The sequence below is a fragment of the Amblyomma americanum genome, chromosome 11 (assembly GCF_052857255.1).
Source record: "Amblyomma americanum isolate KBUSLIRL-KWMA chromosome 11, ASM5285725v1, whole genome shotgun sequence".
Lineage (NCBI taxonomy): Eukaryota > Metazoa > Arthropoda > Arachnida > Ixodida > Ixodidae > Amblyomma > Amblyomma americanum.
This window is the reverse complement of record NC_135507.1, coordinates 31,763,142-31,779,588: the sequence shown is the minus strand read 5'-3', so window position 1 is coordinate 31,779,588 and position 16,447 is coordinate 31,763,142. Positions and strand designations below refer to the sequence as shown.

The 16,447-nt window shown below is 43.3% G+C and overlaps 2 protein-coding genes across 2 annotated transcripts in view; one reads left to right on the top strand and one right to left on the bottom strand.

Annotated features, from left to right (window-relative positions):
* Positions 1-16,447, bottom strand: part of LOC144110097 (neprilysin-1-like) — a 78,759-nt gene that overhangs the window by 33,225 nt on the left and 29,087 nt on the right. The gene's annotated exons all lie outside the window — the stretch shown is intronic.
* Positions 8-16,237, top strand: LOC144109924 (lysosomal protective protein-like). The gene is made up of 11 exons (XM_077642694.1): positions 8-138; positions 1,535-1,724; positions 2,473-2,635; positions 4,001-4,246; positions 5,010-5,101; positions 6,018-6,114; positions 8,151-8,321; positions 10,171-10,292; positions 11,551-11,710; positions 13,963-14,055; positions 16,106-16,237. The coding sequence occupies exons 2-11, from the start codon at positions 1,546-1,548 to the stop codon at positions 16,187-16,189; spliced, it is 1,407 nt and encodes a 468-aa protein (XP_077498820.1). The 5' UTR covers positions 8-138; positions 1,535-1,545; the 3' UTR covers positions 16,190-16,237.

Below are 16,447 nucleotides of genomic sequence, written 5' to 3'. Positions count from 1 at the left end.
TTGTGGTCCCGTGACCTGACTTATATCTCTGTGAGCCCGGGGAAGGATCCAGAGCAGAGACCGATATATTGGCCTCCGCGCGTCCGCCTGCTCTCTTCGAAATATTCACCTCGGCATATCACCAGCGCTTCTACACCTGTAAGTAGATTTCTCATCTAACCTTTCTACTGTTCCTGCATTAATCACTGACCACCCGTACCCTGCACCTAACCGCTTCTGTATATGCTAAATATGTCGATCTGTTCGATCTGTTCACTAGTCTGTTGACTCGTGCTAACTGCCTTGTACAGATAAAACAAAGTCATCGTAAGATGAATTCTTTCATCGCAATGTCAAAATATCACAAGATCACTCACTGGCTGTTCACGTGACGTCCACAGGATCCTGGACACCAATTTCCAGGTGTTTGTGTACGCTACATCTAGGGGCGCAGTTGAAGGCTGTTTTTACTGGTTGTGCAATCGAGAATCGAGTTGGAGTAGTTTTTATGCGCACCTATCAAAGCTTTAGGTGTCAGCACAGGTAGAAAACACGCTCACCGTTCGAGACTGTGAGTCAGGAGCCACGAAATGTATCCCTTTAAAGTTACATAAAAAATGCTTATGAGAAAGACATCCATCGTATGTCGTTTGCACTCTAGTGCCAATGATACAGTCCTTCCTGCGAATATAAATGCATTGACTCGGTTATATTAAGAAAGTGTACCTCAGTCAGCAGCAACATGCGATAGAATCAAGCACTCAGTGACTGTAAAACCATAACAACAGCGACAGCGCCATACAATAGCGGAGGAGTACAACGTTTAGCAAAATGAGAAATAAGTCAACTGTTCATAAAATACACGCTATCTCATTCGTGTTGCAACCGATTTTGTAAAAAAGAATGACTTTTGATCTGCCTATTACAGTGTGCTTCGCGTAACACTTACAGGGCAACGTCTTCATAACCTAGGAAACGATGACTCAATAAAATCCACCTGGGTGCGTTTAAACGGCCGCAAAGGAAAAACTGCACAGCTTGCTTTCGCAGCTGAAGAGTTATTCGCCTTGGTCCGTGGGCTCGAACCCGGGACCACCGCCTAGCCGGTGCAAGGGCTCTACCTACCATTCTCTGCTAGCTACCTAAACCAGCTTACGCTAGCCACTCGACGGCTAGGCGACGTCAGGGCGAGGCCGATTCATCAAGGGTTGTAAGTGGGAACGATGTTTTTAAGAGTAAACGGTGTGAACGGTGTAAGTGTGAACGGTGTTTTTGCAATATGTTCCTCTAAACATGTTAGACCAACACCGTTCCTGCCTTCACTGGCTGGCTGCCTTCGCTGGCTGGTAGAGTGACTGCCGTGGACAGGCTTCCGGGATATTCACCTTAGTTGGGGCCATATAGCTGTACTAATGTGTACACTAACGAATAATTACTCCCTTTGTTGCATCATGTTAGAGAAATTGTCCATAGCTTCATAGAATACTGCTTCTCTCTCGTGTTGCGGCCATTTGCTTCGCACGGGGGATAAGCCTGGATTTGCTTATCCTTCCAGCATCCATCAAAATGCAACCTCGGTGGGCGGCACTCGTAGCCGTCCTGTCCACGGCCGCCGTCACTATCGCGCTTTGCCAAGGACCGCCCGAGGATGAAGTGACGTCATTGCCCGGTTTGACCAATCAAACCAGTTTCAAGCAGTACTCAGGATTTCTGCAGGCGGGAGGAACGCGGCGGCTGCACTACTGGTGAGAGGGACAGCACAAACAGGCAAAAGCAGGTCGCATTCATTACTGCCATATATGCGTGACAAATATTAGTTAACTTTCTACTCGATAATAACCTTTTTTCTTTGTGAAGGCAGTTTCCTGCTGCGTTGCGCGGAAAGTTCTGTTCAGTCGACAATTGAAAACGAAGTCCAAGCATAACTTCATGACGGTGCATTACCCCTGTTTTTGTGTTGCTTTCGTGCGAAAGGTATAGAGTCTCTAGCTTGGTCGAGCTCGTGCCCAACAATTGTAGACAAGAGCATTTTTGAGCGAGAAAGAGTTTATGAGCGCAATATGTTTTCGTATGTTGCGATATTTCAATATAACAGTCAATATGCCCGCAGAACTGCCGTCAGCAGGCTTGAATCTCTTTGAAACATTTTCCCATTGGCTTTCTATGGCAGTCATAACTGCTCGATACGAGCGATGAAAACACTATAAAGGAACTATTTTCTACAAATCAGAACAATTGACCATTACCTTCAATATTTCTATATTAGTACCTTACAGTACTCGAATATTCAAAATTTTTTTCCAAGATTTCTGGATATGGAGATGACAAAAGAATGATTTCAGCTGCGAAAAGTTTACTTCTTCTGAGTCGCTACACATTTACAAATTTTTTTATGCGGCTTTTGCCTCCGTAGAAGTTGAATAAGAAAGATAGCTGCGCATTTATATCGACAATTGCGGGGCGGTGAAACTCGTTTTTCTAACGTTGCTTCAGGTTTGTGGCGAGTGAGGGTTCCCCCGAAACAGATCCTGTCATTTTATGGATGAACGGTGGACCAGGATGCAGTTCTCTCCTGGGCCTGATGTCCGAACAAGGTCCGTTTCGTGCCGTCAAGAGGGGCCACAAGCTCATTATGAACCCCTTCAGCTGGAACAAGGCGAGCCACCATCCCTTCTTGCAATTGCCTTATGAAAATGATCTAAAGAGAGTCTATAGACTTATTATAAGCTCTATTGCCTTCCTATGGATTTCTTTTTTCTATTCATAGTCTGCAGACTGTCGATAAAAGTCTACTGAAAGTGTATGGTCATAAATCTATAGATTGTCTATAGACTGTCAATAGGATTTGTAATGCCTATAGACTGTTCTTTAGGGATTGTCTATACATAGTCTATAGACTTTATAGACAGAAGTCTATGAAGAGTCTATAGACTGTCTAAAGAAATTTTTGTAAGGGGTATACAACAAGCCAAGCACGCAATTCTTCAGCTTTGGCTCGTGAATTGAGCTTTCACGGCCAGACATTAATTAAACACATTAGCGATGAAGCCCTTCGGTAAATCTGCCCGCCTTGTTCCGTTAAAATAATGCCATCTTCGTCGCATTATTTTTAAACAGAGTGTTTGATCTGATGCCAGCTTTAAACTTCCTCTTTCTTTACTCCATAAAACTGTTGTTTAGTACTATACATGATAGTGTTATACATTCCAGAATGCTACCTATAATTGGTGTTTCGTTCTCTGTCGAGTGCTGGATCTTGAAGTTTTAGTCCCTTACCTAAACACGTTTTACGAGCGAGATTAAGGTTCCCTGTCCTTTATAAGAACAGCCACCTGTTTGGCACTGTATGCCCGGCAGAGGCATTGCGTGCAAGACTTGCATGTGTACACTGCTAGCACGAACGGATGTCAGGTTGAACGTCCAACCGCTGTCACCAGCGTCAAGCCAACTGACTCTGTCGAAAATACGAAAAGTGCGTACTGAGATGTGAAACAAATTATCTGGTAGCAAGCACGACTTACTGTCTTGGCCAAAAGTAGCTAAGCAAAAGGGTTTGTTTCATAGTTATGTAGTTACGCGCTAATTGCACCGCTTAAGCTCTAAATCTCAGTAAGCCAAAGAGAACAACTGCCTTCAGTGTAAGTTAGAGAGAACCCTTGTACTCACATTTCGTGACCTTTTAGTATTTAGGTCACACCACAATACGGCATGTAAGCGAACCCCGTTGCCTCCTTGCTTTTTGGCAAAGGCGGTACATCAGACGAGCAAGAGCAGAAGCATCGGCTAAACTTGCATTTCAGGGCTTTAATTAAAAAAATTTGTCTTAATGGTAAAACGCTGTAGGTAAGTTGCACGCCAACGTTTTCGTGCCGTGTTCCTTTCACGATCGGCCTGAGTCAATCACGAATGAAAGTATTGCGCAAACAATAGTGTGAATGCCCGCAAAATATTTCTCACATCTCTCAGCAGCAACTTGCAGTTCCAGTCTAAGGGTTTGGCGCTTTGTATTCATTCGAAACAGGTTGCGAATGTGATCTTTCTGGAAGCACCTGCGGGCGTCGGTTTCTCGTACGATACCAGCGGCCAGTATTCTACTAACGACGACCGAACTGCAGACGACAACTACGCCGCCATTCAGGACTTCTTTTCCAAGTTTCCGAGCCTGAAGGACAACGACTTCTACATCGCCGGGGAGAGTTACGGCGGCGTCTACGTTCCTATGCTGACGCTGCGGGTGCTCAAGGATCCAAAGGGCATCCGTCTCAAGGTGTGGTACGATTGCTGTCGCTTTACGATAGACTGCCGCTTTCTCAAGTTTCTCATAAAAAAAAATCATTTCACGGGACACACGTTATGGCGCGCAACTTAATTTCATACGAAACAATTCTGGCCAAAGCATTTTTAAGTGGGAAACATTTTATGAACGCATTTTTTTTCATGTTATGCAAGATTTCACTATAACGATCAATGTACGCGCAGATCACCCGACGGCAGTCTTGAATTTTTTTTTTTCATTCAACGCTTTTGTTATCGTCAAAAGCTTTCCGTATTAACTTTCTCTAGAAGTCTTCACTGTTCGATGCAATCGTTAGAGATATTTTAAAAAGATTTTTTACATATTAGAAGAATGGACCATTACCTTCTATATGGGTCATTGCCTTCTATATTACCGTAAAAGTATTCCACAGTTTTCTCATTTTCAAAAATTTTGTCGGAAATTGTTGGGCATGGTCAATCCTGAGACTATAACTCTACAGAATCCCATTTGGGCGCTGTGTTTAGGCTTTTCCGAAACTTTTTAAAGTATATTAAGAATTAGCTCAATCATTTTCTTCACGCGGTTTCTAATAATAATACTTCATTTCTATCTCAGCAAGACTTTTTGAAACATGTGCCTCACATTACTTGGCCCGCCCTATGAGGGCACGCAAAATGTATGAACATTTTTCGCATTTTTTGGGGGGGCCATTATTATAAAGGTGTGAGAAAAGAGACCCATAGAAAGGAAGACATTTTTTTACTCTTGTCAGGGCTACGCCGTTGGCAACGGAGCCCTGGACTTCAACATCCTCGGCAACGCGCTGGTTTTCTTTGGGTACTACCACGGGCTGTACGGATTGAGGTAATTTGTTACCTTCGGCTGGTACCACATTTGTAATGTATACACGAAACACTTTATTTGGTCTTACCGTAAAAAGAGGCATGGTACGTTACCGGCCTTATGAAACTCGTTGCTTGAGTGCGCTGTCGGTTCTTATCGTTGTTACGCAACAAGCTAGCCAAATAACAATGATTGACTTCGAGATGCTGTATTTTCTTCCCTGCAAGGCACTTTATGCTTTTGTTTTAAATTGCGGCTTGTGTGCGGTCTACTTCCGGATATTCTGCATAGGTTCTGCATAGTTTCCCAGGAATTGGCAAGTTCATTATTAGCATTTTGTACTTTTGGTACAAAACTATAATTCCTTGTTTTTTTTTGCTCTCTTTATCAAGCTCATCTCTCAGATAAAAACGCATGTAATCAGAAAATTTAACTCCGAAAAATAGGAGCACCTAAAGTAATTTATGTTCATGACTTCTCACCTCAATTTAGTTAGCAGAAGAATAAGGTTCTCGAATGTCCTTTTGCTCTACTTTTCTTGGTAGGTTCTTTTACATTCTATGCATTTCAACCGCACATATACTTAAACAATGCCGGAAGCCTACCTGTCGGAGTGTCCGACATCGCCAGATTCACTAATAGTGGTCTACACTTAATGCGATCAGTCATCATTCGATGTTTCGGCTTTTCAATAGGCTCATCAGGATGTTCTGCAATGCCTTCCTTGCAGCTGTATGACTGCTCGCTCGCTCAATATGCATTAGATGTTCTATTTTTTGTAAATATTGAAAATAATCTAAAACTACAATCCACAAGCCAGCTTAGCCAGCATTGAATTTATTTTGTGCATAATACAATGCGAAAATTTTAACGTACGGTAAAAAATAGTCTTACGACAGAACCTGTGTTAACACTGCTTTTGTTTCTTTTTTTACAGTCTGTGGACGAGGCTTACATCCAACTGCTGCAACGGCAGCGTGTCCCAGCAGACGTGCGACTTCGTTAGTCGCCGATCACCTGACTGTGACGAAGCGGTAAGTTGGGCGGCAACAGTCAGTTGTCCGCAGGCTTGAATACACTCGTGGTGCCGCTTATCCGTGCATGAGGTGTGCTTATCTGTGGCCTAGGTGATAGCAGAGAGCATAGAGTCGCTTAGCTGAGACAATGCACGCTATTGTTCTGGGTTGTCCAGTCGTTACTAATTACTCAGTAGTATTTGAAAGAGCTGACTGTAATAAATAACCTATAGTAGTTAAACGCAGGCGCGAACATATTGAATACGACCACATTTTTTTTAACGACTTGGTGGGGCCGACTGTTCTCATTTCTTCCAAGGAAGCTTTAAGAATGCTCTATGCGCCAAATAAAGTGAGAAAAAGCTACAAAATTGAAAATAGCGATGTGTGTTGGGTGACTTTGCCCACTAAATTTGAATGTGCCTTTATTTTGTTTTACTCTCACTTAAAGACCCGCCTAAATGACATGGTTCATACACGTGAGACATTGCTGTGCACTAAGATCTTGTGACCATCTAGCATGCAATTTCACATTGACAGCTATTAGCGGGAGGGACTCTAGAAACGCGAACGTCCTGCCTTCGCATTGTAAGGAGAAATCGAGCTGTACTTCAGCTTCCGAAAGGCCATGGTCGCTGCCACAGCATCAGAGCGCTTTGATCATGTCAGTTCCGAAGCTCGCGATAAATTCGCTCATTGAAATCTTGCGCTCAGATCTGTTCAAAACTACGAGTTCACCGACTGTCGCGTCAGGTACAGCTTTTAAATGAACTGCTCAACGCTGCTGAAAACAGCACGACACTACCTACTGGACGGTTTTCACCGACTCTAAAGCAGCCCTTCAAGCCCTGCAAGCTGCGCTACGCCGCGGGTCGCAGGAACAACTTGTTGCTGAGATCCGTCTACTGTACCACGGCACCGTTTCCAAAGTTCATGATATCATTTTTCAATGGCTGCCAGGACACTGTGGTATTAACGGTAATCACCAGGCCGATGCGGCTGCGTGTTCTGCTCACAACGACGGACTTCCAGTGAGGATCCCAATATCGAGACCTGACGCAGCGTGTGGGCTTCGCCCTTTGGCGCTGGAGCTCACACTTTTAGCGTGGAACACGGGAGAGTTTTGCAACCTCCGCCTCAAAGCACAGGACCCTGGACTGCGCCTTCGTCTTCCACGTAACTTAGCACGTCGCGAAGCAACATTGTTATGCCGTTTATGGACCGGTGTTGCTTTTACCAACCACTATGCTTTCCGGATGGGGATGGCCGACAGTCCTGCCTGTGAAAGCTGCGGTTGTGAGGAGATCATCGCTCATCTTCTCTGTGAGTGCCCTGCATTTGCGAGTGCAAGACATACACTGTGTTGTGCCCTGGACCGCCTCGATCCTCGCCCATTAACAGAGCAAAAGATCCTCGGTCTGTGGCCAGAGCAGTCGACTGCCCTCAAGGCGTACAAGGCACTCTTTGCCTACTTGAGAGCGACTGGATTGAGTGACATATTGTGACAGCGTTGTGCGTGTGTTATGCCTTTTTCCCCTTCTCTCTTCCTACTTTTAGCCCCCGAATCCCTCTTCCCCAGTGCAGAGTAGCCAACCGGAACCCCTTTCTGGTTAACATCCCTGTCTTTTCCTCCTCCTCTTTATCTATCTATCTACTAGCTATGGCTAACTGTTAAACTCATACGAGTAGCAACTGTCTATTGACCTCTGGAAACCGGCCACTAGTCATGTCCGGTACTAGACTCGGAGTTTCACAACTCTTATGATCAAAAATTCGATGTCACAGAATAACTTAGGGGCAGTAAATTTCACTTACTCAAACACTGGCGTCGTTTCATTTAACTTAGTGGCTGGCTCTTCCAGATGCTGTAGGCAGTCGACTGAGCGTCATCTCTAACGTTGAGTCGCGCAACACGTTTAGAGGTGCTAGATTGGGAGCATACTTCTTCTTTAGCCCGCGATGCCAACTATTTTCCCACAGATGCCGGTGCCACACATGCTGCTCGAAGGTTAAAAATTGTCGTAATCTTTTTGTTTGTTCTCGGCTTTTCTCAGGTCCAGGATGCCATGATGGTCATCTACAACGAGAACCTGAACATCTACAACCTCTACGACAGGTGCGAAGATGAAGAACCAAGATTCGGTGAAGCCAGAGAACTTAGCTCTCCGTCCCGCTATCACAAGTCACGGCAGCTGATGGAGCGCACCATCAACCTCCCGCGGCAGGTGAGTACCTTTGTTACTTAGTGCAGTTGCTTCAGCACTCGCAACGTAATCTGGCGGGCGGTAACCGCATTATATGCAAGTACAATTTTCCTGGACATCACTTTTTATTGAGAAGAGACTGGGAATACTGTAATTTTTCATACCTAGCAATTTTATATATAATTATATATATAATATATATTGTTGTAATATATAAATTAGTTTTTGAGGAAAGGAAATGGCGCAGTATCTGTCTCATATATCGTTGGACACCTGAACCGCGCCGTAAGAGAAGGGATAAGGGAGGGGGTGAAAGAAGAAAGGAAGAAAGAGGTGCCGTAGTGGAGGGCTCCGAAATAATTTCGACCACCTGGAGATCTTTAACGTGCACTGACATCGCACAGCACACGGGCGCCTTAGCGTTTTTCCTTCATAAAAACGCAGACGCCGCGGTCGGGTTCGAACCCGGGAGCAATTTTGGACAAAAGCATTATTGAGCGGGAAACCATCTATGAGCGCAATTTCTTCATATAATGTAAGATTTAACTATAACAACCAATATATCTGCAGATCACCCGACGAGAGTCTTGAATTTTTTTATATTAACGTTTTTGCAATCGTTTAAAAGGTTGCCCATTGGTTTTTCTATGGGAGTGTTGACTGTTCGATGCGCCTTCGATGGAAACACTTTAAAAGAAATATTTTGCTACATATCACAAGAATGGACCGTTACCTTCAATATTACCGCAAAAGTATCTTACAATTTTTTAATTTTTAAAATTTTTGTCCGAAATTGCTAGACACGTGATGAACCAGCGCAAAAAGGCAAGGGACTAGAAGAGCAAGGACGACGCCATAGAAGGCCAACTATACAAACAGCATGAGTCACTCAAGAATATTGTGAGACATTGTCATGAACATATTGATCGGAATGGTCTAATTTTTCCTATGTGTAGCAGAAGCCTGCTTTCAATATTTGTCATGCACTCACGCCGAGTAATTACTACTGCCATTGAAAAACAACGGAGCGCATTTTTTTTACTATAAATAGCTCAAAACTACAAGTGTGCCAGGGGGGCATGTGCGGATATATTGATTGTTATGACACAAACTTGCGATATGCGAAATAATTGTTTTCGGGAACAACTTCTAGTCCAGAAATGCGACTGTCCAGAATTACGGGGTACGACTTCACGTCACGTTCAATCCGTGCTGGTCGCTGTTCTGATGCCTGCTTTACTCAAAATCATGGCTAGGGTCTATTGTGCAGGCTAAAACTTTATAAGCTTGTAGCAGAAAGTATAAGCTTGTTGGAGTTTCAGGTTTGCATTCTTTAATAGAAAATTTAACAAATCTTATTAACGCCTGCATTAAACATTACATTTAATTTTTTTTTTATTACGCTCCTGAAATATGCACCACGTCTTCATCTTAAATTAAAACTACCGGCTCTTTTTAGCAATAGTTCATATCGCTATGCATGCATATCTTCGATAATTCTAGTTACGTTAAGAAACGAGTTTATAACTTGTAATTTAGTCCGGCATAAGCTGCAAGGGGCAGTCGGATAGCCTCAGTCTGTTGACCAGCCGTTTGGTATGAAAACTAGTCTTCGTGTGGGCCCAGACGAAGACAAGTCCGGACTGGGGCTTCAATTCCTCCGATTTCTCAAGGTAATGCTGACAATAGTTTCTTTATCCCACCTCTTTATTTAGTGCAGGTAATACCGTCATACTCGATCTTTAGAAGTACTCTTTGTCGACTTGGAGCGTGATTGGTAACAAAAGGAGTCTCCAACCTAATTTCTAATACTTCTTCCTGGTCTCCTTCTCATTCCTTCCTAATATTCCGCCACTGCCTTCGTTTACAGGAAAACTTAGGTGTCACACCACCGTGTATCGACAGCGAAAATGTCAAACTCTACCTCAGACGAGACGATGTGAAGAGGGCGCTGCACGTGGAAAGCTCGCCTTTGGAGTGGGATGAGTGCAGGTGAGGCGTACCAACTCTTACTGAGGAGTTTTGCAACTGCCGGAATATCATTTAATAGCGTTTTCCTGAATGTCGTCTCGATATCGACCCAAGTTTCATAACGGCCGATATATGTGAGGAAAAAATTCAGGTATAGTTTATTGAATATTGACAATCTATCTCACTTAATACATCTATTCCGGAAATATCAAAATTTCCCGTAACATAAACCCTTTAGTGATTCTCCGGAGCAAGTTGTAAGTGCATCCTGAAAAAGTCTCTAAATCAGTGAGTAAGAAGCACGTGGACAGTCTTGAGCTGGCTAGGGAGGAAATTCGAGCGCATATGCTTTGCATACCTGACAACGCAGGCAACCTAACCTCGTTTATAGAACCGAAGGAATCGGTAGTTCAAAAAACGTTGTCTCAAAACGTTTTCTTTCTAGTGTGAATGACTCAGCGCAAAGTTATGGCCAAGGAGAATCCGAGTTTTTTTAAGCTAGTGCAGCAAGATTAACACCCCGTGACGAATTTTCGTTGTCTAAAGCATCAACCTAATGACGTCCACTGTGCACGGGACAGTGATTAATCGATGACAAAACCAAATCAACGCTGCCGGTGGTTAACACCTCATCACAGTAAATCCCTGAAGATTAGAGCGCTGACGCATGCTGTATAATGCAACCCGCGATGTAGCTGGAGATCTACCAGCCGCCATCGCTGGACATACCAGACGTAATGGCACGCGACGCAGGCTTGGTAATCTCGCTCTTCTTGACCGGAGAGCCGGAGACGCAACTACGCCGTAACAATGACGTAGTCTCCAGGAAATTTAGCGGGCGATTCGAATGCGGATGTATTCCGAGAATTTCATTCGAGGTTTTCTCACGTATGCGGCTACCTTTCGGCTCAGAATAAACTCTGCCTGTGTTTTCGGGAACTAATCTATCTATATTTCTTAGTTCGATATTTTTCTTTACTGTGTCTTCAAAAGTGCTCAAGAGCACCGTAGTTCTATGGCATGTCACTCGGAAATTAATAGAAATAATCTCTATTTCTCGAAATATTTAAAGTCCCTTCTTATAGGGCGGGTGTTTGTTCACCATAGGCTATGCGCAACATACCCCTCACACTGCGGTGATTGTGCTTAGCGTTCGCGTTTCAAAAAGACTTCGGTCCGTCTTTTTACGCGGTGTCCTGCCGTGGGGTGCGCATCCTGCTTTGCTCGTTGGTTTAGAAGCAAAAATTCAGTCAACTAATCTTTTTTTTTTGTTCTCTAGCAACGTGTTGAACTACACGACACAGCACCAGACCATGCGGGACGTGGTTAAACAGCTAGTCGACTCCGGATCGTTGAAGACCTTGATCTACAACGGCGACATCGACATGGCGTGCAACTTCCTCGGGGACGAGTGGTTCGTCAACACGTTGGGATACAAAGTAAGCGGCGGAATGCGCACTCGCAAGCTTAAGTAAGCCTCCAGCTTAACGCAAAGATCGAGGGACAGAAAGATGCGGCGCTTCCTCACCCTGTTCGATGCATACACCAGAGCTGTTATCATGTTGAAGAATGCCCAGTGCAGTTCGCACAAACGTCTAATTGCCTACTTACCAGACGAAGAAGCGGCGGTGACAGACGCGCCGTTCTCGTCAACATGGAAGCTAACTGAAGCTGACAGAATTTCTCGTAACTACCTTAAATTCCGGCGCCCAGTTTTCGGAATATACCTGCTTAAAAATTAATATTTTGGGCTTTGCGTACAATATATACGTGCGAACATACAACATATTATTTTTGAATATCGGCAAAAAAATATATTTAAAAATCAATAATTGGGGTTTTGCGGACAATATATAGGTGCGGGCATACAGCGTTTTATTTTTGAATATCGCCAAAAAAATGCAAATGCTTATTTCAACGTTACGTACTGGATTCGAACTATACAACGATTACAGATTACGTACGGGTGCAGACAATGTTGTAAAGATATTTTATTTCGAGCCAAAACTGAGCCCTGCAGACTGCACATCAGGAGCGCACTGTAAACTGGAAAGTACATCACTTAGTCACTTAGAGAACATTCTCCGTCGCCTGTAGATATTCTATAAAGAGCGCGTCATCCGCTATAGGACTTTCATGAAGTCTGAGCTTCGTATTTAGCATTGGTAGTGCTTAGCTCGAAACGCAGATATTCCTTCGGAAATGAAGCAGATCTGCAATCCTCTCCGCTGAGCGCTGTATAACTTTTTTTTGGCTAAGAAGTGTTAACCCGTCTATTAAATTTATCTGAAGTAAATGCTTTATATTAGAGTCGGATACAGCTCAAGCACATAGGGGCAAAATGCGCCCCAAAGGATGTCCTCCGGCAAAATGGCGTCGACCGATTTCATGACGTAGAGTTTAAATCCCTTGCATCGGTCAGTGTGGCGTCGCAGATGGCTGGCAGGACAATCGGCCAACTTCATTCGATTAAGGGTCTCCTTTAAGGGAGATTTTCGACTACTCTCTTGATTTGTATCCAACTATACGCGTGTGTGATAATTATCAAAGCATTTCTAAGAACGTTGCCTCGACAAGAGGCGTATTCTTGCGATTGAATCCACAGATTTCATTTCATTAGCAGGCAACCCAATGCGAAGTACATAATTCCCGTAATTTATATAACAGTTAAACGAATACGGCGCCTGTTTTCGGTCTAGATTAATTTGAGATGCACGACACCTGCATGTTCAGTGAGAGCGCATTCTAGAGGGCGGCCCCTATGGCTGATCAAGCTGGATAACATTTTCAGTGGCAAACCGATATTAGTCGAGAGCAAGTTGCCTGCATAGCTATATCGCTATAAAGAACCGAAAAGGTGTTGGCGCGCTGAGGACGGCTCACGTAGTGAACATGCCACACGAGAAAGACTCTAACGACGCCGTCATCAGTCTGGCTTCATGGTGCCTTATTCAGCCATCCACCTCTCTCGTTAGCGCTGCATAATTAACAAACAGCTGATGTCTTTCGCGTCAAATGCGGTCGACCTTTCTCATATTGCTTAAAGCCAAACCAAACAGGGTCGCCAGATCATGCTCCGCCCCATAACGCCTTGCCTTGTGCTCTTAATCTGTACTGTAGACAGTTTTGTAACAACTTCCTTCATTAACATTCTTCTGATGAATTTTTTTTACCATCTACACAATGGGTGCTAAAATCTACACATCTGTATTTTTCCGTCATTCCGTGAAACAAGTGTTTGGCCAGGATAGTAACTGAGGTAGAAGCGATGACAAAGGGAAAGTTTACTCAGAAGAGCGAAATTTGTCGTTAATTCTGCGTTCAAGTTGAGAATAGTTTGTGGTTACTATTCTTCTGTACGAAAACCGTTGTTGACAAAATTTGTGCTTCTGACAAATACTTAAGGAATAATCACTGATTGGTCACTCGCAATGTGTTTCCTTTCATATTGGAGCTACCTACAGATTCACTAACTGCCCCAGAATTGCCTACTCTGTGATGTGCGCCTACATTAATTGACTCACGTATGAAGCCTCCGCTGTCCCAGTAAGGGACAAATGCTTAATATCACCGAGGAAACAGAAACAAAGTTCTTGTGGTACCTAAAGACACAAAAGTGGTCTAAGGCGCTCTATGAGAGTAACAAATGCACTTACACTTCATCCTGCACCGTTTTTTTTTTCATTTGTAGCCCACATCGACATACAAGTTGTGGAAGCACGGAAAGCAAGTGGCCGGATTCTTCCAGACTTATGAGGGCGACATAACGTTTGTGACAATCAAGGTCAGTGGTGGATATCTTTATTGCGTTAGAAATACCGGGTTTTTCAGCGAACACCTTCAAAACTTTTCAAAAATAGGCTTTTTGGGGTGAAAATATGGCTGTTTTGTGGCATAGTATATCCAGTGTTGGTGGACACGAGAAAACTGGTGAATTGCCGTAAGTAGTAAGCTGGTTAACTAATTTCTAATAATTAACGTTTTAGCTAGTCGAGTTAGGCGCCTAGTTACAATCAGAGATTTGTAGCCCGTCGTTTGTAATAATAATAATAATTGGTTTTTGGTGGAATGGAAATGGCGCAGTATCTGTCTCATATATCGTTGGACACCTGAACCGCGCCGTAAGGGAAGGGATAAAAGAGGGAGTGAAAGAAGATAGGAACGAATAGGTCCGTAGTGGAGGGCTCCGGAATAATTTCGACCACCTGGGGATCTTTAACGTGCACTGACATCGCACAGCACACGGGCGCCTTAGCGTTGTTTGTAATAGCCATATCAGTTTTTAGAATTTCAGGAAACGCGATTTCCCTTGGCGCTGTGGCTCGACAAAATTTGGCTTTTTCCATTAGTTACGTGCATTGGAGGAGTTGACCTGCCTGCATGCTTTCGAAAGCGCATATATATATATATATATATATATATATATATATATATATATATATATATATATATATATATATATATATATATATATATATATATATATATATATATATATATATATATATGCGCACGACGAAGCCAAATTTTACCGAGCCACAGCGGCGATGGCAATCGCGTTTTCGAAATTCTAAAAACTGAGGTGGCTATTACTAACGACCAGCTATGGATCTCTAATTGCAACTAGGCGCCTAACTGTATTGTTACTAGGTTAATCATTAAAAATTAGTTAACCGGCTTACTACTTAAGACGACTAACCGGTTTTCTGGTGTCCGCCAACACTGGTAATAATTTGCCGCAAAAGTCATATTTTTTTACCACAAAAAGCCTAGTTTTGAAAATTTTTGAAAGTGGTCGCTGAAACACACGGTATAGTTCTTTTGGGTCGAAAAATTCGGGGGGAGGGAGGAGGGGCTGCGTTAAGTCACCGGGCACCTTCCGGGCACCTGTCGTTCCCAGAAGGTGCCTCCTCCATACACCAGCCACCCACCCAGCAGTTTTTTTCTCATTCTTTTATCAGACTTTTCAGAAGTAAAAAAAAAAAGAAGGAGGACTGAAAGGATGAGAAAGAGAGAGCCCGTACCAGCTGAGCTTTGCCCGGCCTTAAAGCTGATAAAATATCAGCAAACAAATATCGAAACTCACAAATAAAAAACACGATTTAAAGGAAAACTAGGGTTTAACAAAGAACGTAAAAACAAAGCAAGAGACAAGACCAGAGTCCAAATCAGCAAGCCTTGGCTCCAGGATGCAAACAAAGAGAAAAAAACAAGATGACAAAAACGCAGACAGGAATTTGGGCAAATAACCCCAGACAAAAAGGCCAGGTGAAAGAGCTTTGGTTACTTGGTAGCTCTCAAACTATATAAATCAAATTTTTTCTTTAAAACGGTTTATTTGTTTATTTAGGCATTTATTTATTAATTTATTTATTTACTGATTCATTCATTCATTCATTCCTTCCGCAAGTTTTTTTTGTGCCGACTTCTGCACTTCAATTACTGAAGCAATGACAAATACGATTTCAGCCGAAATAACACAACAGGAAAGAGGGGTCAACTTTTGACACGCAGTTGTCACTTTCACATGTCGCGATCCAACCAATCGTGCTGGAGGCGTGATAAAATGCAGACGTCTACCAAGTGGACGTTTACAGAACTCGTGTCATGTACTCAAGTAACACTTGTTGCTGGGCTAGTTTGTGCATAGTTCTATGTACAAACGTTAGTGAAAAATAAGACACATTCAAAATGTGTCTTGTCCACCTTTCTTGTGAATGTGTCTTATTTTGCGCTAACGTTTGTACATAGAAATCGTGTCATGTATCTGTGCGAGGTTTTACGTCGTCATATTTACGACAATGCTCGCCTCTCTGCTTCGTTCTGTCTCGCAGGGAGCGGGTCACATGGTACCGGAAGACAAGCCGGCACAGGCTCTAGAGATGATTACGAACTTCATCAGAGGCACGCCATTTTAGAAGGGTGTTTAGCAGAGCGAAGCGCAATAAAAATGATTTTGAATTTTTTTCTGTCGGTTCCTAATTTTGATAGTGTATATCGTAGCCTCAGAAGCTGTCTACGTCACGCGTCTCTAGTGAAGAAACGGGAGCAGGCTTGACATGCTTAACTAAAGGGCTCAAAATCGCGTGTTTGTTATGATTCATTACAAACTTGTGAAACTTATTTTGAGGATAATATTTGTTGCAGCGTGACAACTTAGAGTCGTTGCAGGATGA

What these genes read in the sequence shown, in the direction of transcription:
- LOC144109924 (XM_077642694.1), top strand. Translation starts at nt 1,546, where the DNA reads ATGCAACCTCGGTGGGCGGCACTCGTAGCCGTCCTGTCCACGGCCGCC. An exon ending in ACCCCTTCAGCTGGAACAAG is followed by an intron (nt 2,636 to 4,000) that starts GCGAGCCACCAT and finishes CATTCGAAACAG; the next exon opens with GTTGCGAATGTGATCTTTCT. An exon ending in CCATCAACCTCCCGCGGCAG is followed by an intron (nt 8,322 to 10,170) that starts GTGAGTACCTTT and finishes CTTCGTTTACAG; the next exon opens with GAAAACTTAGGTGTCACACC.